Source organism: Pteropus medius, unplaced genomic scaffold, assembly GCF_902729225.1.
Source record: "Pteropus medius unplaced genomic scaffold, Ma_sr-lr_union100, whole genome shotgun sequence".
Taxonomy (NCBI): Eukaryota; Metazoa; Chordata; class Mammalia; order Chiroptera; family Pteropodidae; genus Pteropus; species Pteropus medius.
In genome coordinates, this window is record NW_024344370.1 from 2,554,602 (window position 1) to 2,578,964 (window position 24,363).

The 24,363-nt window shown below is 37.6% G+C and overlaps 1 protein-coding gene across 2 annotated transcripts in view; it reads right to left on the reverse strand.

Moving 5' to 3' along the window:
• Positions 1–3,703: 3,703 nt before the first annotated feature.
• ARL15 (ARF like GTPase 15) overlaps positions 3,704–24,363 on the reverse strand; it is a 376,128-nt gene continuing 355,468 nt past the window's right edge. For both annotated transcript variants that reach the window (XM_039869934.1, XM_039869930.1), the window contains one exon: positions 3,704–6,438. In XM_039869934.1, the coding sequence (XP_039725868.1) occupies positions 6,286–6,438 (153 nt within the window). In that variant the 3' untranslated portion in view covers positions 3,704–6,285. The remainder of the gene's footprint in view (positions 6,439–24,363) is intronic.

Below are 24,363 nucleotides of genomic sequence, written 5' to 3' on the forward strand. Positions count from 1 at the left end.
AGATCATCTGTCAGATCAACAGACAGAAGGATGAGACCAAGCTGTTCCAGAGAAGGAGGTAAGGCCCTCTGAATACAGGGAAGATGAAAAGAACAGGAGGTGACTGGCAGAGTTCGGTTTTGCACTGGGAAAGCACTTTTGTGTGCTAGACACATGCTTCGTTGTTGAAGCAGTTTAATAGCAGAATAAAAGGTGATAGCTTTACAGAGTTCTATTTAGAAAGAAGCTAAAAGGAGGCAAAGCCTTTTCTGTTTAGAGCTCTAGTTTTATTAATGGTCTCACAAAAAACTGAACAGGATTCAAAGACAATTTAAAATTTTAAATGGTTAAATTAAACCAGGAATTAGGACCGAGAGAAAATATTAAAGAACCTAGTGACTTAAATTAAATTAGTTATGATATAACAAAATGCCCCCCCAATAAAAAAAATCTCTGTAGTCATAGAAATAATCCAACTTGACCAGTGCTGTAGGAATTCAGGTCCTACAAAGGTAGGTATAAAGTCTGTCCCATTTACTGCTGTATTCCGGACATCTATCTTACATAATGCCTGGTACATAATAGGTGTTCAATAAAAACATACTGAATGAATGGATAAATTAAAACCCTCAACATATTAAAACCCAAATCTCTCATTGTGAGATAAAACCTGTAAAAAGGACAATGATAAATTGAATCTTGCCCAGGTGCCATTTGAAAAACCCCATTGAAGCTGCTCAATAAAAGTGTTGGGTTGATACACCCCATGTCTGGAAAGTTGTAAAACAACCGGAGAAGGTCCAGAGCCAAGCCTGACTCGCTCCAGATTATGGAGAATGACAGCCAGACTTACTGTTTGCATTCCTGTCTCTGCCTTTCGGTGAGCGATTTCCGTCCCAACAAAATCTTCTCGTTTCTAATTTACTCTGATATTTGTATGTCTAATGATTTAATATCATATCATACCAGTCTGGCCTTCAGTGTACCCTTGACATGCATTTTTCAGATCGACCTTTACATATGTTACATACAAACCAGCCAGAAATCATTCTTCTTGACGTGAGCCTCTCAGGTGAGAACTGAGGTTTCCCTTCTCTCCAGAAACTGCCTTCTTCACAGACTCCATTTAGAGACAGCTCCCCTGGAAAACAAAACAAAACAGCCCCCCCGCCCACTCCCCACCACCTATGCCTTCTGTAAGCTTGTGCAGACGTGGGGTGCATCGTTAGGCTAGGTCTTCCAGTCATTCCATGGCTTGCAGAGCAATCATTTATAGGCATTTGGTCTTTTGTCTGACATCTGTTTGATGATGGAGCTCCAGCCTTTGTCTTAATGAATCACTTGTCAGCAAAGGTTGTGGCATTTTAGGCTGGATTTCACACCTACAGGAAGGGGTGCCTGTGATGTAAGTGATCTTAGGCTTTTTTGAACTGATCAGCTCCCCCACCTCCCTATATACCACGAGGAGACAGGGAACCTGATGCTTATTCAAGGTTTATTTTCGTTTGTCAGTGTGTACCCTGCCCCATGCATGTGAGCCAGGCTTTCCTCTCTGGGGACAACATTGCCAACTCACCTCCATGGTTGGAATGTTGCTGCTAGAATCAGGCTGAAATGTGTGTGTAGAATATTTTGAGAGTATCAGAATACAAGGGAGAGATTTTTTAACCAAAAAGAAAGGGGAAAAAAAGGAATTCATCATTCTTCGGTAGTTTGCAGATCATTTTTTAAAAGTATAGTCTGATGATGGCTGTTCCCAAGTTGGTACCTAGTTGTAGAAATATCTACTAGAGAAGTGGCGGGGGTTAGGGGAAGACAAGAGTCTGACTGGGTCATAAGCCAGGCTGAGCCAAGCAAGGCATGACATCGAGGAGTCCCTTTCCTTATTCCCCAAACAGAAACCAGTGACCTCACAAAGTATATATGGTGAGTGAAGTTGTTTTAAACCACAAAGCCTGAACTATTTCCTTGTAAAAAGTGACGATTTAAATATGGTATCCCATAGGAACTCCCATGAGAACTTGAGAAAGCATGATATGACTGATGGCACGAGCTAAGCCCAAGAACATGGTAGCTGACCTTCCTAAATCAGCACCCAGTGAATAGAGCGCGCCTCGTGAAGCAAGATGAGAATATAGAGAAAATGGAGAAAAATCACATGCCTTTTACTTCACTCTGTTCTGGAAAGGAAGATAAGGCATACGTTGGAGACATTCTTCTTGGTGCCTTTTAAATTCTTTGATTGGTTTCACAGAAAGTCACTTTATGAAGAGTTTGTCACAAACAGATGAACCCCTACGATGAAATGTCAGAATTTCTAGCTTCAATGGAATAGTAGGGTAGAAAGTTTTTCATTTAGCAGTTAATTCAAAGAGAATTAGAAAGGGGAGGGGAAACTGATGTCCCCTCTGAGGCTTCTGGGTCTTAGAAGGGATCCTTTTTAAGTTCCTAAATCAGTGCAAGAGGTGGGTGGAGTAGGGGTGGGGTAGGGTGCCAAATCATGGGCTCTTCAGTCACTTCAAGCATCTGAGTTGGAAAACCTTTACCCTTGAGATGCAAATCATTTAATCATGCTGACTCAGTGCTGACCAAAAGTTGTGAACCCATGGGAGCCAGGAATTCCCAACATGATGTGATAATGCATTTCACAGCATGAACTTCAGATCTCCAGGATCCAGGCGAGGGGACGGAGAAGGCAGGGAATCCCTATGCTCCTTAAGTTTCTGCATAACAAAGACAGACCCTCCCTTTCAAATTCACTGAAAATGAGGAATCCCAAAGGGCAACTCCCACTTCTCCACCCCACTCCACATACCTTTTCCTTTCTGTTTGCAATATCAGGTCAGGAGGTTAATGAAAACGCGCTCCAAAATTATAAGGACGATGAAGCCAGGAACGAATATTTGATTTCCACTCGAGTTGGAAGATTCCATCTGGACATTAAGAAAACTCCTGTGGCTTCAAAATCTTACACACTCCGTCCACATTTGCTTGGATAGGTTGAGATGCTTAGGAACTTGATAACTGCTAATCCTCTACCTTGGAACAAAACTAGGAATGCAGGTTGGATCCCAGCTTAGAAGTGAAGTGTTGCAAGCTTTCTGTGTAGTCGAATCATAAGTGTCGGGATAATGGACCGAACAAGAGCTGGGATTTGAATTTTTCATCTTCTATTATATATTTGTTTCTTTTTTCACTTTTTTTTTCTTTCTCTTCTCCCATCTAGCTCATTTTTCTTTCTTACTCTCTTTGTCTTTTATAGAATACTTTCATCCTTAAGGATGGACCTGTAAATATGCATCATTTTCTCTTGAGTCACTTAAAAATATTTACTTATTTCCTAAGGGCATCAATCACCATTGAAGAAAATAGTTCACTGCACCCAATAGCCACTCTTAGAAAGTTGCTTTTACAGCAAATATAAAATGATGCCTTGATTGAAGGATGACACTTTATATTAATATCTTGACTCTCTGTTCACTCATTTTGAAGGAATAGCTCCAATGAAAATGAAGTTTTGCTGAAGACAGACCAACTGGAAAAGATACTTGCTTTTTCTGTGTTTTAAGGTTTTCACAGTGGCTTCAAAGGAAATGCGAATTAATCATTTGTTTTGACTGAAGAGCAGCAGAACTTATTTTGAAGACTTAAGCAGGCACCACAAATGTAAACAGAAATCTGGGACTCCCAAATGCTAAAGCTGAAAGGAGTCAGTCTGAAAACATCAATTCTACTCAGCGTTTATTTTCATTTGAAGATAGTGGCAATCATATATAAATCACGGACAATACGAGTTCTTGCCTGGCAACTAACTGTCCACATGAATCTGTTAATCTTTAGGTATAGATACAGTATTTTTTTAATAGAAAGACAGGGCAATATGGCAGTTAATTAGCAACTGATGCTGTAAACTACAGTAGATACAAAGTTTTGTCATATAAATTAATTGCCATTACAAAAAGGCAACTGCTTTAGCTAAGAAGATATAAAAACTGGTAACTTCCATAAATATAACAAGAAGCTAAGTGAAGAAATACATAACAGACTGTTTCTCTTATATAATATTTGAATATGCAACCTAAGACACCTGTGGCACTTTACATAAAAGTAGGAACACGACATACACGCAACACCCACCACCCACCATCCACCCACACATGCCCGTCCAAGCCCCCACCCCTCCCCCCATGTGGATTTCCAAAACATGGCAAATTCTAGGGTTACAAGGACAGGATGCCGCACACGGAAGCAGCAAGACGGCAAGCTCCGAACTGCTAGACAAAGAAGGAGCCTTATTGACAGTTGTAAAGCATTAGGCGTCAGACAGAAACTTGTCAAAAACAGCTGTTGTTGGGTACTGATTGATAATGTTTTCATTCTGACGGCTGAGACACTGCAGACAGTCGTGGGTCTGAGAAGAAGCCCATCACTGGCGCACACATGAACACACACACACACAGACAACGGGAAGTCATTTAACAGATGGCTTAGGAGCACTCAGCCACAGTATCTTAAAAAGACAACATTCTACATTTAATGAACTTGCAGAGAAAGCAATGCCTAATAATCATTTATTTTTCATAGAAGATGAGCACAACAGGACAAAATAAAAACAGGAATTGTGTAACTGGTCATTGGAATAAAAGTTTTGTGCTGCTCACAGATTTTACACAGTATAAAAATATTCAAAGATGCTGGAGATAAAATTGAATATGAATCATTTTTGATCCATTCAATTAAAAAAAAAGCTTAAAGACGTATTCGATGTTTCAAAGGTAATGATTTCATTAAAATCTGCCTACAAGATTGAACCACAAAAGCTATAGTTAAATGACATATCTTCTGAAGAATGACAAGGTATTATTTCATCACCCTGTAATACAGTGTGAGTCCGTGGTATTTGAGAACTGATCTATGCTACCTAAAAATTACAAACGTATTTTTATTGCTCAGGTGAAGGAGCAGTTTTCTATCATTTGGCCACTTAGTATTTTAAGTGGTTAAAAATCTGCAAAATGTGCCAAAGAGTATTTCAACCATAAACCTCAATATCCACAGATTACTCCTGATTTAGAAAAGGTCAAAGGCTCCAAACTTTAGTAAAACTATACATTTATCTCTATGTAATTTTATCGTTTAACTTAAATGAAAAACAAATTTCATTCCAAAGACTGACTCTGGGCCCTAAAATTACTTATTTGCTATAGCCCTAGCATATCTTAAGGGCACACTGAAACCCCTGAAAATAGAGGTTTATAATAGAAATACTGATAGACCTTTCATTACTAGATAGAGACATTACAGACTCCATTAAACTAATGTTAGCACTTAATGAAATACAGATAATTCCATCTTTCTTATCTTTGTCAAATCCATGCCAGTTTAAACTCTAGCCAGTATGAACTATACTTATTTGGCGGCTTAAAAATTTTTTATCTATTATTTTAAAAATTCTTTTCTCTATTTGAATCAGATACTTAAGATTTTTAGAAAAAGATACCTGCATTATGTTGCAGCTTAACTTTATGCAGGATAATCTTTCCATTAAAAAATATCTGAGGACTTGATGAAATACAATAATCAGTGATACAAGCATCGTGCCTAAATTTCCTCTAAGTCTTCTCAGAAACTAAAATAATGTCTTTGTTCTTAAAAGAGGGGAGGGAGTGAGACTCAGATGTAATGAAGAAAACATGCATCTTGTCTTTAAGTTCTTCAAAGTTAATTTTACTATGGCAGGATATTCCTTTCTTGTAAGGTGATTAATTGAAGTTTTTGGTGCTCATTTTTCTCCCATAATCTATAAGGCCAGAATACAAAAAAAAAAAAAAAAAAAAAAATCTAAAAAATAAGATAAAATAAAATAAAACCCCAAAGAGATCTTGAAAATGATATACATATTCTGGGAAGCCCCAGTCACGCAACACCCTACCCCAAACCCAGGGAAAATGAATCAAGGTTCTGAGTCTCCTTGAGTCCTTCATCAGGGATCTGATTTCTGTGAACCATGAATTCCATCCATTTTAGCAGAGTATAGAGGAAACACTTAGAACAACAGAAGGAAGAGACATGCGGTGAAGATAATTAGTGGTAAACAGAGAATAAATTCTCTCAGTAGTGTGTACTTGACGTTAATGCCGATGATAATTCACCAATATTCACTTTAACAGAGAGATGAGAGTCTGAGATAACTAGAGGAAAATAGATACTGAAGCCATTATAGTCTTGATACCAAACTAAAATTAAAATGAGAAACTAACATGATAGGTTCAAGGCCTTTTGGGAACCCATTTTCTCTGCCAGATTTCACATTCTTACAGCTTCATGGTCTTTCTCTTCTAACAAATTTATCAGCTGAGAGAAGCTGTCTTTCAGTGCATCCATGTCATCCAGTGAGCAGGGCTGCAGAATCCAGCGTTTTCCACGTGCAAGTGGTTCAAGTTCAAAGTATTTTTTGACCTTAAGGGGGACAGAGGAGATAAATATGTTATTAATTATATCAGAACCTTTCTCATACCAAAAATTTGGGGAGTGATGAAGTAGGAGGGTTTCAAGAAGAACGTACATGAACTGTGATGCCTATGACCTCCCCATCCACGGCTGTGGTTATAATGTGGATTATATGTTGTGACTGTGGGGGTCCAAAACGAGCCACCCCAAGATGTGCCTCAGTGGTATGCAGATTACTTTGAGCAAAAGGCAAGATTAGCTTCTCGCTCAAGAGAAACTTCTGCCCCGCCACCTGCTCCCAACTACCAGGAAGAATGTGAATTAGAGGTCCTGCCCAAAAGAGATTACCAGAGATAACTTCTTTTGACCTATCTATAGGGTAAGACAAACCTCTATTTACTAAATGTCTGCTCTTCTTATCATCCTGCAATGACCTTCTGAAGCCCCCAAAGCACCTTACCTCATCCCCAGCTCAGGCTGTCATATATCTCAATCCCTCTATCTCTGAACCTCTCACGTATGTGGGGTCTGACTCTCGTGTTTGTTGGGTTCCCATGTACTTGATATTAAATTTGATTTTCTCTTGTCAATTTGCCTCCTGTTGATTGAATTATTCAGCTAGCCAAAAGAACCAGGTGAGGGAAAGGGGAATTTCCTCCCTTCCCCATGTGACCCAGGAGTGTTTTCTTTTGGGGTGAATGACTTGCTTGCAAGTCACCATTCCCTCCATACACTTAATGGCGTGGAAGGTCTGATAAAGTCTAAGAACGAATTATATGTATTATGGCACAGAGTGAAACACACTGCAGACACCAAAAAAGATTCAATTGAATTAAAATAACTCTAGCAGAGCAGCTTTTGCTACATCACCTTGCTAACTTATTAAATTAGTGCCAACACATAGCATGTAATCTATCAGTTACTCAAATCTCAATAATTTTGACTATCAAATATAAATGAAACAAAAAATATAATTTGAGTAATCTTTTCTCTCAGTCCCTTAAATTTCTAGTATGTATTTCTGAGACCCAGGAAAGTGGGTTTTTAGGAAAGAGGATAAAAACTGAGTGTATGTATATGTTTACATAAACTTGTATAAATATATATGCATTACATAAAATTTTCTAGCTTTTTTTCTTCCTAATCTTGAATTTTCAAGTAGGGAAAAATCAAGATCCTAGGACTGGTATGTGGAGTGGAGTACTTTCTATCTTAAATACCTGTTCGATTAATAACCAGTCACAAGTCTCTCAGTGTATCAGCTAGGATACTAATAGCATCTAGGGTTACCAACTCTTGACTTTGAATAAATATCAAATTGTCATGACTTCCAAAAGTACGAATGATCTCCTCTCAAAGGCTACAGTAAAGTACAAAGTTTATAAAACCACACTCACACACACATTATCATCATCATCATCATCACACTAGAACAGTATATTTATAGCCCAGCAAGGTTTACATAACATAAAATACAGTCAGTATCAATGTCAGAAGCAGCACTGTTTGGACATTCTTTGTCAATAAATCCCATGTGCCTTGGAAAATGCCAAGGTCTTAGCTTAGTCAATTCCTGGCCCAGAAAAAAAAAGTATCCCAATCTTATACCATTCCTAAATGTGGTTTTATTTTGCCTTTATTATCGCAAGCACCAGACCAGTGTTAACAGCAGAGATTAACCACTCCAAGTGGCATTAATATGTGTGTACATTTTTTATATGAGCAAGAAAATATAAACAATACTAAAATGTTATGCTAATTTAGGAGCCATAAATATGCTAACATGATCTAGTGTGTCGCAAAAGTCCTTGGATAGATGTCTGTAAATTTGTAATAAATACTACTACTAAAAAAAAAAAAAATCTCAAGAATAGAAGGATTCTCATTCATTTTGATTCTGAAGAGTAACGAAAATCTCATTTACAGATCACAAAATAAGTATACGACTTCAGAACAATTTTTGCCGTAGGTATTTTACAAATTATGTTAAGAGGATTCTGAAAATGTAAACTCCATTCTTTCAGTTTCTTTTCTTTAGGGCACTGAAAACAACCTCCAAGAGAATCTGAAATTGCTTGTATGACAACCAGCACCAGGGACCAACCCTGACCCACCTAAGAAAGACTTGCCAGGCAGCAGACGAAGCAAGCCATCGCCCGGCCAGCAAGGGAAGAGAAGAGTTGGCAGGGGCGATAGGATGGGGATGGTGGGGGTGGAATTGATGATGGTGGTGGTGGTGGTGGTGGGTGGGTGAAAGTGACCAGACTGGGGTGGGGGAACGTTTAAGTCTACAGCTAGGAGGAGTTGGCTGCTATAAGGAGTTTAAAATCAGAGATGTTAGTCTTGCTTCTCCCACAAAGTGAGGCTTCAAATTGCACCGACAAGCTCTAATGGGGACCCCTGCGCTCACAATGCTGTCCAGTATTTGATCAATAATGCCTCCCATCAATATGGGGCATCAAGTAACATCCAAAATCTGGTACATGAAGGAAGTTGTACCCTTGCTACATTTTATAATCTCAAATTTAAAAGAACAACATTCTGTGGATTGCTAATTACTGGGAAGAGGACTGGTAGCAAGAAATTCATTAATAATAAAGAAAAAGATAAACGCAGTAAGTGTATATTACTAACAATACTTCCTCCGAATGGTTCATTTAAAAAAGTCATAGACTTGATCCTGGTAGCACATTAAAAGCTAATTTGAAAGCAATGTTAGATTTAACTAATCACTAAATATAATTTGAGATATTTTGCATACAAACCAGACACACAAAAAAAACCAGTAAGGTTTTTAGCTACCCATTAGGTTGGTTTCCAGGCAACTGAAAATATAGTCTATCATGTAGGCACACTTGGAAGATAATAAAGATAGGTAGTTATGTTTCAGAAGTTGTTCTTGCTTAATATTAAACATGAGAAGGAAATGGAAGCTTCGATTACAGTGTGGTCAACAGATAAAGAAGCCTACTGGTGTTAAGCTGACAATATGGCTGGGTAACCTGAGATTTTCAGATCTGTAACCTAAGTGGGCATCTAACCCTGCCACATTCACCCTACCAGTATCCAAAGGATTCCATACCACTCTACATTTCTAATATCAACTTTAAAACAAGTTTGGCATTCCGGTGATATTCAAGTACAGTGAGTGACTGTGTTTGTCCCTGGAACATAGCTTTTCATTACCCAGAGTTTCATGTTTCTAAAAACAAAGAATATAATACATGAAAGGAGAAAATGAAAACTTATTGCTCTGACTCGAACTTTTTCCTTTAGGATGACATTTTTTTTTTTTACACAATGTTTTATGTTTTATGTTTTTTATATAGGATAACATTTCAACTTAGTTTCCTTATATTAACCCAAACTTCAAATTTTACATCCCTTGTATTATTACATTGAAAATTACAGTTCAATTATTACATTGAAAATTACATTGGACTTGTCCACCATTGCTTTCTTTTGTCCTTCTATGTGCTGGGGTATAATTTTTAAAAATGTAACCAACATAAATCATATGCTTACATATGATATTATTTTTAAGGTTTAAAAAACTGCCTATGATGTGAGGATCTATTTTTCATGATGAGCATAATTTTTAAAGGTTATTTTCTTATCAAGATGAAGAATTTTTTTAAATAACTCAAGAGAAAATGAACCTCAGTCTTTTAAATAGTTTATCAGCTGTTTAAATGTCATGGTTAACTGGAAACTGCTGGAATAGAGATAGTGATTGTTTCACATTGGCTTCTAGAGACGGCACTTGGGGGAATGACATCAGAATTCAGCTGCCTGGCAACCTGTGGTCATTTAGCTATTTTCGGGAGAGCCACAGAGAGTGGGAATTTGTTAGTGGCCCTGTGTCCACCCTAGAGATAGGAAAACAAAGCCACTATAAGTAGCCAACCTATTTTAGCTATGTCATCAGACCCCTTCTTCACTCATGCAACCCGGTGTGATATGCATTACTGCATCCCATTATTCACACATTGCCTTTACTGTAAAGTGCTAATTTAACAGGAAACAAATCAGCACCATCTCATTGCGGCTAATGTTTGTAGCAGCTGTTAAACCTGTGAGACATTACGTAGCACAGGAGACCCACTCATTGGGTAGATGTCCTTTATGTTTCCTTGAGCAGACAAATAATAAAACAATACTTTCCTACTTACAGGACCTCTAATGGAGTGGTAATGATACTCGTTGATTTCCCTATCTTGCCCAAATTTCACATTGAAAAATTTTATTTTCAATTCTTTCAGACGCGTTTTGACTAAATTTCTAGAAGTCACAAAAATCGTTTCTGAGCTGCAATAATATCTTTCCTTTCTAAAAACCTGCAAACCTCATTTTAATTATAACAATAAGTTGCTTGTTTTTCTCATTTTGTTATTAAACCATGTAAGTAGTGTGTGCCCAGAGTTGGCCTTGTTTTCCTTTAAACACTCTGGGGAACTGGAGGATAGAACAGTCCAGAAGGGATTACTTAGTGTTTTTACGTGACGTAGGGTTAAGTTCTAAGCTCAGATTTATAAACAATACTTTGACCCACAAGAATGTGTGGTAAGACATTAAAAAGAGTTAGGGTGTGTGAGAGTTTCTTTACTACACGGGACTGTGTTATGCATCCTAGAATATGTCACTCTTAGTTCTAGTGAACTCAATGCCATTAGCACCAACCAGTCACTGCTATAACTAGAAATGCCCCTCCCATGTCTAGACTATCACCTGGCGTGGTCCTGCTCCCATCGACACAGCCATTTCTTGCCCTTGTCTAGGGATATAAGATTATTTTTCCATACGCATTCACCACTGGAGATAAAAAGCTGGATATCTGCTCTGTCCATTCTTCCCTTGATCCCTATCTACACACAAACACAGATTCCCTCTGCAAAAAACCTGGCAGATTATAATGGACCCCTCTTAAGCTTGAGGGTGGTTGTGGTGGGGTCGGGATCAGTATAAGGAGCTTCAGAAACTTGCATCCTGTAAGTAGGCTTCCCATAACTTCATTCATTCAACCACTACTTCGTGAATGAGCATGCGAACACGGCATGAGTGTGCTTTAACGAGCCACCTGTACGAGCATTCCATTTGCCAATATATGGGATTCCACTGATTAGAGCAGCATACTGTAAAACAAAAACAAAACAGAAACAACAGCCTGACAAGGGGATTGTCCTCATCATTTCTATTATAAGATTTTAAGTTTTCCCACCCCACCCCAGATTTTTAGTGACCATAATAAACTGTTGAATGCTGTACAGTTTACTAAAGGCTTTTTCACTCACTTCTAGTGCTCTGACTGTACTTCAAGGGGGAGAAAAGCAATTGATACAAATAAAGAGGGATATGATTATCTTGAATAATTCTGAACTCGTGTAAGTCAATTTGATAAGCAGTATCTCAGTAGAAGTCTGTTAATAAAGGCATGTTCTTCCTTCATCTCTAGAAAAGGAATCAGGTCTCACAGATTCTAGGTTGACAACTTCAGCTCCTTCAAACCGACAGTGATAGGTCAGCCGCTCAGACAGATGGTAGAGACTGCAGGGCGAGGATTGTAAAGAAAATACAGAAAGTCAGGAAAGAGAGTGGCAGGTGAGGGTTTTTACCAGAAAGCTGACGAATGAAGCGAGAGCACAACTCGGTTAACTATCTTGAACCCAGTGCTGTCATTATGGTTTTCTTGTAATTTTCAATGTGTCCACTGCATAATTTGTATTTTTCACAAAACTATATGAATGATGTTTTTTGAGACAGGTTCATACTGGTTTTGAACTCTTCGGTAAAAGTATGGTCTGGATGATAAATTCACCTCAGGGCACCAATTAAGAGGATGCTAAGACAGCCTGAATGGACTCTGGAATTCTGTAGGATATTGCTCATGACTGTTAAAAAGAGACAGGACTTTGCTCATCTACACCCTAGGTCCTTTTAATCACTATAGCAGATGTAATGCTGATTGTGTGCTTTCTCTTTTGAATTCCAGGTACAAAGGTGTCAAATCCTACAAGTCATGAAATTGGCCACAGTTTGGAGTATTTACACCATGAAAATCTACAAGTGCAACAAACCAGGACTTTTTCTTTCTAGAGAGTTGGTTGTTGAATGCTTACCAGCATACCACTGAGTATATACATCTTGTATGTATGTTTGTGAAGGGGCCCTCCATCTTTGCTGTGTTAATTGCAGCTCATGGGACAGACTTTAGTAACCTTCACCAAAGTCAGAGAGAACTTTGCCCACACCGTGGCTCTAGGACGGGGTCTGGAGATAAAGTGGCAGGGCATCATTAAGATTCTTCGGAGTGCATTCTTGGCAGCTTGTTCAAAGAAAGGTTAGTCTAGAGAGAGCATTGCCAGCTGTTGCCTTTTCATTGGACTGCTTGTGGGATTTTGAAATCCTTAGAAAGGTACTAAATATGTCATTAAAGGCAGGAATAAAAAAAAAATACAAGTAAAACCAATTTGCCATAGTTCCAACAATATTACAACACGGACTAGATACTTTTTCTTTTTACTAAGTACTAATAGGGACCAGAAAATGACAACTTGATGTTAACCAATGACACAATATGATTTTGGGAGTGTATATTTATAATGGATGATTGCTTTCAAGAACACTAGGGGTAACATAAAAGTGTAGTTCTGATAAGATGGTTTCTTTCTTAAGCAAAATGTAGCCTGCCTGACCTTGAAATAATTAAAAACCAGACTAATGACTACAGGTTATGACCTGCGATTGAGCCTTGTCCTTATTAGAAGTCTTCCTGTCTAGGCAGTAACCTCTGATGTGTATAGAATGTTCTATGTTGTGACAATAATTGTATAGAAACCCAGTCTTCCACTGCACAGGAGAGCCCAGAGAGCCAAATAAAATGATCCCATTTGCTATGGTGGTATAACCTAGGGTCCGAAAAGCAATCCTATTTTTGCTTAATCTGCTAACCTAGAAGTATAGAACAAACTACATCTATTTTCTCTTTTTGATATATCTAGGGGAGGGGAGTTGTTTTATTCTATCCAAGCAGCTTGCTTATCAGACAATCACTGGGAGAGGGACAGATTAGGTATGGACACTTCCTGTATTCAGGGACCAAGGAAAAATACCCAGTAATCCTTTATCTGCACCCTCTTTTCCTCTAGTTGTTCTATCTGGCCTGCTACAGCTTGGAGTGATTCCTGCATGCAGGCCTTTGCTCCAACTCTTAAGTCTGCCCCAAGGCCCCTCCATCCACAGGTGGAAAGGATCAACCTATAAATTTATTGTATATTAAGTCTCAGCTGATGTCCTCCCCTCATCTCAAGGGGAAGCCCTACTGTTACAGAAGATCCTTAAAAGTAGAACTGACCTTAGTCATATTACCAATGGTTGGTTGCCTCCTTAGCACCCTGGATGCTATAAATTGCCTGTAAATAATGTTTTACTGGAACATAGCCATGCTTATTCACTTATCTATGGCTGCACGCATGCTACAATGGCAAAGCTGAGTTACGAACACAGAGACAGTATGTACCACAAAGCCTAGAACAGTTACTGTTTGGCTCTTTATAGGAAAAAAAAAATTGCCAAGCCCCGGCCTAACGTATTATATGGCTCCTTGCTTTGTCCAGGAGGGGTACAAGGAGGGTCTGGGAGGTGCCTGGGCAGCTGGCTTTCTGGGCCTCAGTGTGACTTCACTTGTCAACCCTTTGCTTCCCCACTTTGGCTCACACTTTAGGGGGACAAAGAAGTTGGCTTTTCCAGTCTGGCCAGGCTCCATTTATGATTTCAGATGCTCTGGATTGTACTCAAACAGGCAGAAGGGTCATCTCTCAGCAAAGCTGTATTTTTTTCCTCTCTGTTCACCCTGGGTTCTTTCACGTGGAAACTTTCTAAAGGCTAAAAGAACTAGCCAGGGTCACTGCGTGACCTGTCAGTCTGGGGTTTTTGGTGTTCTTAAGAATGGCTTTTAGTGCACAGCAATACTAATTATTGTTATTTTGAGTTTTAAAATGGAATATACAATTCATTAAATTTATAATATATGAAATCTACTTTCATCTGAAGTGATTATAATCAACTTAAAATCTTAACATTCGATTTATACATCTGGTAAATCTTGACAATACTTTCAGGAGGCTGATTACTTTTTAGGTCCACTTATAAATTTAATTAACCACTCTTAAATGTCTCAAAACTCCATTTATAAATTTAATATATTCAACTTCCTTTTAAAGCATTTAGACCATCTAATAATCAAAACATTCTCAAATAGTTAAGATTCTCCTCCTCCTCCTCCTCCTCCTCTTCTTCTTCTTCTTCTTCTTCCAATAAGAATTCTTAAAAATTTCTTCCATTAAATTTATAAATTCAATGACTTTCAAGTTCTGGTACATTCTATTCTAATACTATTCATAAGCTTAACTGCAATCTCATACCTTTTTACATAGAAGGCCAATTCTGAAATCACTTACACATTTTAAATTCAATTGTGTCTGGCTTCTTTCACTGAGCATAGTATTTTCAAGGTTCACCATGTTGTGGCATGTATCAGAACTTCATTCCTTTTTATAGCTGAATAACATTACATTATATGCATATATCACATTTTATTTATCCATGTTCATCAGTTGATGGACATCTGGGCTGTTTCTAGTTTTTGCCTATTATAAATTCAGTTACAATGAGCCATTACTTTCTCCTTATAACAGGCATTAGAAATAATTACTGTATAAATAAATGGGTTAGGACATCAAGACTCAGTGGGGCTTAAGCATCGCCACAAGTCTATGGTGAACTCCATTTTCACCCAGATTCACTAGGATTACACAGATTTGGATGAATACTCTCAAAGTTTTTCATATGTACGAGTCCTCAGTTCCTTGAGGGCATAGACAATAAAACATTATTTTGTATTGTCCAATGTACCCAGTACAATGCCAGACATAAAGAGGATACTCACTTATTTAATTTTAAACAAATTTAAAGGGCCGAAATGATAATGAAAAGGGAAACAAAATTTGTACTATATTTCATCCCGTATTAAAATGTAGGTAAAGGAATGAAACTGAATATCGGAGATAAGTTACCACTCTTCACAATTAATCGGGTCAAGGATTCATGCAGGAGGTGGGATTTCATGGACAGTTTCAAAACTGTAGGTCTAGTCTAATTGGTTTAAACTCTATTATACATATGCCTACAGGCAACTATAACGAATTATTTTGCAAACAGATAAGTAAACAACCTATCATGGAAAATAGAACCATTCCAGAAATCTCAAGACCCATGGGACACTTATGTTGTGAGCTATTCCTTTAATCTGTGTCCAAACAAAGCACCTAATTCTTATTTCAGAGAATGGAAAGCACTGACATATGCAAAAAGAGAAGCATCGGTACACTTGTCTTTGCATGCAGGTGCAGGCATCGGATTTTTCAACAACATCAATAACACAGTCATTAATTACAGAGGCAGCCAGCTTTCAACAACACACCATTTGCTTTTTCTCTTCTCTTCTTCCTTTCTATAATCATTTCTATTCCACTCTTTCAAAAGAGCATTCAGTTTTTGGTAATGACCACGTTAAGTGGGTTATACTTGATTCTGTATCTTCCATGTTTGGAATTAGTATTCAGTTATGATTTACCTTTATTTCGAGAAAGCAAATGTAAGTAGAAAGAAATCTATCTATAAAAAACTTTTCCTGGCAATAGAAAATGGTCGTTTAAAAAGCTCTACCTATATATTTGAGAGCTAGTCAAGTATGTACTAGACAGAAGAATTAATGAGTGAAAGTCCCAAACACATCAGAGACAACCAATTAGCTTGTCTGAAACACAGGCTTGTAAAGCTATCAGTAACTTATAAAACGGTCTGCTACACACGAGTAAAATGTTGTTTAAATGGCTTGCTTAACTAGATGCATTCACCATGAAATTGATTCTTTTAACGTTATTTTTTTAACTTAATATTCATTAATTGGGCATACTGAAATGTCTGGGTAGGTGGGAGGGTGGGTAGATATCCTGGTATTGTAAAGTGCAGGTTGAAGATATAAATTCCATATCTTATGGATTTAAGAGGTATTGGGGGGAAAAAAATCTCATCAATTACTCACAATTACTGCCTCAGTAATTGAAATCGATCAACACAATTAGGTTATTCCTCCTCCGCCTTGCTAAATGTTTAGGTTGGGATTGGTAGATGTACTCTGAGGACCCTCCAATCTGAGAATTTATGCCTTTGTGTTACAGAACTGCACTGGTTTTCACCACAGCCTGTGATTCTGCAAAATGGCATGAGAGAAAGAAGACCCTGAGTCTGGTATTTTTCAAATCCAACATTTGCCTTAGAGTGAACAACCCATTTCATCCCCAAAGACAGACTTTACTAAAAACGTTGAGGTAACTTGATGTTAGCTGACACATGAACAACAATCACTATACTATTTCATATTTTGAATTTTCTTAAGAAACTACTGTATATTTTAAAATCGGTTTTTGGTCATGCCTCATATACAGGGTTTCCTGTTATACGAGGCTCTATACCACAAATACACTTCGGTCAATTTCTGTCTGATCAGACAACTGGGAGAACACGCTTTGATTTTGTCGGGTGTAATTCTTATCCCCGCTTATTCAATATTGGTACCCATAATGCACTTCACTCAACCACTATCAGTTGGCCAACTCAAAGGATTCTTTTACTTGACAAAATATTAGGGAAAGAAATATATTTAGACAATGGCTAAAGCTTGTTAAAGACACAAAAATCTTTTAAGAATAGTTTATATCGTCTAGTTTATTTGACTTTTGTAATGGACTATATATCCCCTATCTCATTCTTACAGCCATGTGTATGAGAAAGCAACGGCAATAGTAGAAACAAATTAAAATGTTAATATATGGAACCCAAATAAACATGTTTAATATTGGCCTTGTGGTACTATGACAGCACTCTGTCCTAACAGCAGCAACATTTAGACGTTGGAGCAGAATCAAATTCTTGGGCCTTAAACAGGAGACAGTCAAATATGGCAAGCCTCGGGTTGCTCAGCCGCCAGTGGAGGGTGCCAATGGCCCTGTCCAGATGCAGAGATATTCAAGGGATGTTCCTGTCAGCAGTTTGTCCTCTGGCTCCTGCAAGGGGCCACCATGGAAACATTGGGAGGAAAAGGAAAAACAGGAAGGCGTGGAAAGATGGGGGGAAGGGCAAAAAAAGCTGACGGCCGCCTCCATAACACATCTACACAAGGGGAACAGGTAACAAATGGCCTTGTAACAAACTGCCATGTTGTTAGTCATGGGGAGAGAATTTCTTTTTTTGCTGGCAATACAGCCAGGAGCCTAATATCCTGGCAACTGAGAAATATGAGCTTGGAAAGAGGCTTACAGGCAGTCTGAGAAAAGAAAAGCTGAGTGGTAATCTGTCCTAAGGAATTTTAGCCAAAAAAACCCACACAGGACTAGTTGAACTCAGAATAAAGCACGTGAAAGACAAGTCTGGAGAACATTACAATCAGACATAAAAAGAACACCAGAAATGAAGGTTCAAAAAGCCACTGACCAGATTCACCACAGGGTTGTTAGTGTGGCATTGGGTCCTGGTAGTCAATCCAGGGCTGTCTCAACCACCAGTTCTCAGTGGGGGAGGGGAAATGTCTAATCCCTCAGGGGACATTTAGCAATGTTTGGAGATATTTTTATTTGTCACGACTAGGGGGTTGGGGGAAGTTGGGTGCTACAAGAATCTGGTGGGCGATGGTTAAGGATGCGCTAAACATCCTTCGAGGCACAGGACGGCTTCCCCACTCCTTCCAGCAAAAAAACTATTTAGCCCCAAATGTCACTAATGCTGAGAGGCTGAGAAACTGGGCTCTGAACTGATCTTTAGAAGGCAAAAAGCCAATGAACAAAGACCCTGTTAATGATTCAGTCTATGGTTTATCGGCCCAAACCATCAGGCTCCCTCCCGGGAATCAAGAGGAGATTTAGGAGCTGGAGTGAAAAGGTAGATTAGGAGCAACATCAGAGCGCCTCAGTCTGGGCACAGACTCTTTCGTTTCTTATTCAAAGTAGAAATCAACAGATCTTAGTGGAGACAAATCAGAACAATTAAATTAGGGCTGGAAGAAGTATACTGAAGGAAACAGCCACATTTCTACTCATTCTACACATTCTGGCTCTGGGGACACAAAGGTGCATATAGCAAGTCCTAGGCCTTGTGAAGTATACACAGCAGTGGAAGAGACTGACAGATATCAAGTACATACGTAAGTAACTAAAGTCAGGTACAAATAGTACCATGAATTCAAAGCAGGAACCACAGCAATAATAATATTTGCCACATAACTGACCCAAAAGAGGGACTGATGGACCGGTATGAGTTAAATATTGAGCGGATACAGATAAAGACACATCTTTAACTGGTTTCCAGACAAAATTTCATAGTTAGGATAAAAGCTCTCTTGATTAACCTCTACTTAATCGATTAGGATTATCTGAGTCCTCACTGCTCTAGTACAAAACAATGATTGATGCTGTTTACACAATGAATGGCCACACCCGGTGGATACAATGCCCTAATGATGCCGGCCACGTTCTTGATGCTCATGACCAGTGGGGACTGCTCTCTGTCACGTCTGCTCATTTCTGCTGCTGACTTGTTTCCCAGCTCTCATGAAGGCAATCATATTTGTTATCATCACTAAATAATTTAATTAAATGTGACACCAGTGAAATATGAACTTGAAAGGAGAATTTCTATTTCTGTGAAAAACTAAATGTAATATGTTCAAGGAACTCAACAGAGGTAAGTCACTAAAAACAAACTGCTGTTGAATTAGATTTAGGTGAGATGGCTATGAAGGACTGGAAGGGAAGTGCAGATGACGGCCCATATGTCTTTAACTTATGGTTCCATTTTAAAGACACAGGAGCTGAAAATCATAGGTAATGGCTGTGTTTTATGCAAGAAATACAGAACTCTGATTAATGGCCACATACTCAGAGGAAGGGCCTTGGCCCAATGTCAAAAGATTGGTAAGTACCATTTGTATATTTAGGGTATACATTTATTTTTTTTAATGACAAAGAACTTTAACCAACTCTTGATGAACTGTTCAACTACCAGTTCAGATCAATACAGATAAGGGAAGGGAGTTTAATTGTGTATTTCAAATTGTACTTTTTATCCTGTTGAATCAAAAGTCTTTTCAGAGGGGAAGTCATTAATACCAATTTCAGTCTGAAGTTTAGAGTGTTGCATAAAATCATGTCCACTGTCAGAATCAATATTAGTGTCTATCACCTCAAATCTTTTTGTGAAAGTGGAGTATAAATGAACAAAATTAAAAAACTCAAATCCATACTCATACCCACTCACACTCTTGTAGTTTCCTGTAGAAACAATTACAGCTATGAAAGTAAATTATAATTACAACTGGATACCTCATTATTAAATACAGTATCCTTAAAAAATAAACATTACCTTATTTTGAATGCATTTATAAAATATTTTCTAAATCGAACTTATTTCCATTTTCTAGACTCAAAGAAGTGGAAACAACTTTATAAAGTACACTCTTTAGGAAAATTTCCCTGAGCTTCTCGTAGCCAATGCTCTGGATTATTATCTCCCACACTTAACCAACCGTTCTCTAGGAAACAGGCAAACTTAGCACTTTGCAGAAACAGTCCTACATATTTTGAAATTATTATCTGTTTCTTTCCATCCTTACCACATTGATTTTTTCATGAGTAAGATGGCAATTCTATCATAGCATTTGAAAATAAAAATCATATAATGCCAATACCTGACAAATGGTGGCTTCTGCTGGCTATTTTTAAGTTAAGCATCAATAATAGAATATAAAATGATGTATGCAAATGGCATTTACTTCTGTGTATTTATTTTCAGTGACTGAATTATCTGGTACCTTATCTTCATCAGAGTTAACATAAGGGGATCTAGGCTTCAGAGTCCTTGAAGCAGGGTTTGTAAATTTTAGGTGCCTATTCATGACATCTGATCTCTCACAAAGATGAGAAAGATGTGGCTCTAGAGAAATAGTGAGATATAAATTCTTGCCTATTTGACTGCAGCTTCTCATTCAGATAAACAATACATGTAACCTGCACACTTCTTAGCAAGTTAAATGTAGCACAGTTTTCGTAAAACATATGGATAAGGTGAAATCTCTTGCAGCTGCTGAAATATTCAAATTCTGACTTCCTATAAGAAGCCACACACTCCAAATATGCAGTAACCTGGTCACAGGTTGAACTGCTTTTTGGTGTTGTTAGAAGAGGCAACCTGATTTGATAAATTGTAAAGATATCTGGCATGACCTAAGGGTTACAAGGCTTGGATCAGTAACTAAAACCAACTAAATCAGTAACTAAACGCATGTTCTGGAATGGGGTTTGCCCGGTTCCGGCGTGGCCGCTGACCCTGTAAATCACCAAGACTTGGGATATTTCCTACACAACCTGGAGAAAGAGAAGGGAATGGAACAGATAAACATGTACAACATAATGAGTGGAAGCTCTTGACAAGAGATCTAGATGGAAGTGTACTAAACTAGCTCTGCGCTCTTTGTCTCTCTGTCTCTCTGTCTCTCTCTTGAATTAGGCTATTAAACCAAGGACTTATTTAAAATGTTGAAAGATATAATTTATTAATTACAATTGAAAAGAGTTCTCTAAATAAGCAAATTACTCTATCCTTAGAGGCAAGGCTCTGGAATGGCTTGCATAACTATCTTCATGGTATTTATATTTTTATGGAATATTATAAATTACTCTTATGGTTAAGAAATTCATTCTTGCTGTATCATAGATGTTTAAAAATATTCCTATATCTGCACAAAGCATAAAAAAAGCTCTTTGGAAAATTATGAACCCCTTGCATACCCAATATTCCCCTCCCCCGCAATCCTTCCCATCTGCCAGCTGGGTTTCATTTTAAGAATTTCACACTGAATATAAAGTGCTATTTTGACCATGTGGCTCCAGAAATGTGAATTTATAGTCTATTCAGATAGTACGCAAGTGATTGACAGAGAGGGGATTAACCAACTGGAAGCAGTGAAGCCACTACCTCTCCCTTCAGGTTACTTTAAGTTTCCAGGAGAGGGTGGCCATCCTGACACTGTTTCATGGAGCTAGAGAGAAGTACAGTCTCCTGGCAGGGGATCTACTTTTTAATAGTCGCTTACTATTAAATGACCTCCTTGCCTTGGAACTTTTCCCTCTATGTTCCTATACCTTCCACATTCCATCTATTTCTCCATATGTAAAATAGGAACACTAAAGTTTGCTTTCTTAGACATCCCTTGCAACAGTGTTCATTTACTGACATATAACAATATCTATAATTACTGGTCTTCAGGTTTGAGAGCAAAATTTTGGGAAAGTATGTGTGTGTGTTTAGTTTTCTTGGGTAAGGGCTAGCAATGTCTAACAACTTTTAAACATGGAAAAGACTCTCGGCACATAGTATTTCAGAGATTCTTTGAAAGACTTAGGCATCTAAAAATGTTTCGAATACCACTGCTATGTAAGCTTTCCCACAAAGTAGTCCTGTTTTTTCAGCAGTTATCCATTTTGTTTCAGACTTATCATCATCCTCAAGTATTATAGGTATAAAAGTGATATATATTCTGTGATATATATAAATGTATATTTACATATATGTGATATACATACATGTGATATATATAATTATATATAAGTGATACTTATATATAAGTGATATATATACCTATATAAGTGATAAGAATATAAGTGGTATATATGAATACAATTATATATTCAGATTATCTAAATCTTTCTTTTTGAAACTTTAGGGTCATGCTGTTCCTAGAATTCTGTATACTCACTAAATGCATACCAAGTAATACTATAAAACAGATTACTTTTCTGTTGAACAAAAGTTCAGTGGAGGAATACTCAAGCATCGAATTTTGAGAAGGATGCCTAGAATGTATTTAGATCTGATACTATGATACGGGAGCCAGTCTCAAAATTAATGAGCACATCTAATTTCTATTACACAGACACAAACAGAAGGTGACATCAGAGTAAAGTTGACGTCATCAGGAAAGTACAAACCTATGACATTCTGCCAAGTTTGGTCCTGTTCAAAACAGGAAAGGTGGGGTCTTTAGCTTCTAAGTTATTCTGTAGAGAGAGCAATACCTCCTCTCCCACCCCTCAAGATAAAACAGAGCAAATAAGTACATTACAGAAAATCAATTATAATTAGGGGAGAATTTCTCCTACTTGCCGGCTCCATAAAAAAAAAAAAATCACCATTATTATACATTTAAGTTTTAGACACATGTGAACAGTTGAGAATGTTATTTGAGCACAGAGAAAGGTATGGAAGAAGCCTCATCAAACTGATATCAGTGAATGGTAACATTAAGGAGTAAATGTGGAATAAAGATTATTAACTTTTTCTTAATATACCTCTGAATTATTGAACTTGAAGCAATAAGCCCCTACAGTTTAAAAAACAAATACAATAACACGTATGTGAACAAATCGAAGAGCAGAAAAGAAAATAAAAATTTGCCTGTATGCAGAGACAGATACAGAAAGGTAACCTGGCTCATACTAGAGGTTCAATAAACATTTGTTGTATGAATATGAGGAAAACAATCGCTGCCAATAAAAATTCTCCTTATATTTCATAGTATCTACTTACGTGACAAAAAGAAATATAGTTGCTTTTTAACCATCACAGTTAAATATGGGTTTTTATCATATCTAAGCATTTTGGGGGTTTAAATCAATAACAATTGATTTAGATTATAACCATGTGTCCACTTCTGGAAGATGGGTGACCTTCCAGGCAGGCGAGAACGTCACTCAGGATTCTTAACTTTCGCAACTGAAAATCCAACTCCATCTTGCCAGGCTACAAAGTTCATACGTGGATTTCCCACAATCAATAGTACCAGCTCTTCAGGTCCTGGACAAGAAATAAAACCTCCTACTTACTACTCTCCCTCAGATCCCCTTCAGAGAGAAGTAATACTTAGAGAAGATCATTTAAAGGGCCAGGCCATCCATTTTCCTCTACAAGATGTCCAATGCTGTCCTTGAATATAGTTCAAGGATAGCCTGCTGAAGGCTATAAAATTGCCTCACTCCATGGCATTTTAATACTAGGGCCTTTACTTAATGTTGTCACAAGTAAAAGCCACAAAAAAATTCAGAACTGCATTTACTATAAAAATATTGTCATGGATTGATTATTCATGAAAGCATTAAGTGTCTCTTATAGAAAAAAACCTTTTAGAACTGTACTAGAACAGCCTGTATCTTCCCTGTAGAAGACACATCCTCCTTCTTTTCCAATAATAAGAAATATCTCACAGATCATGATTCCCCTACATTTTTATTTTTCAGAAACTCAGAGCACTAAATATGAAACCAAACTGGAGCGGTGACTTGGCCCATAGGGTTGGTATTATCACAGCCTGCTTTTCTTTGTCCTGATCTTCTATGTCAATTTATTATAATTTCCATGGGAGTCACTTTAAGTTCTTTGTAGACAGAAGCAGTGGCCTATATAAACAACTCAAAATAAAGTGACACCTCCATCTAGAATTGAATAATAACATTCGATCTCTTTGCTTGGCATTATTATTTTAAAGAACACACCAAGTTTCACTGAAATTCACCAGTCTTGAGTCATTCTTACTACGTTAGGGGCTTCTTAAAAGTACTTGTTAACATTGTTATGATGGTATGTGGACTGCAATTTATCAGAATTGTCTCAGGATAAGAAACCTCAACTGAAGTTAACTCATTTTAAGAAAGGATTTTATGTACCACAATAAGAAGAAATTCTTCAGTAGATCAAATCCCTTACAGAGAAATTCAAGGGATTATTCAATTGTTTTACTATATAAAACGAATGATGCTTAAAATAGAATTT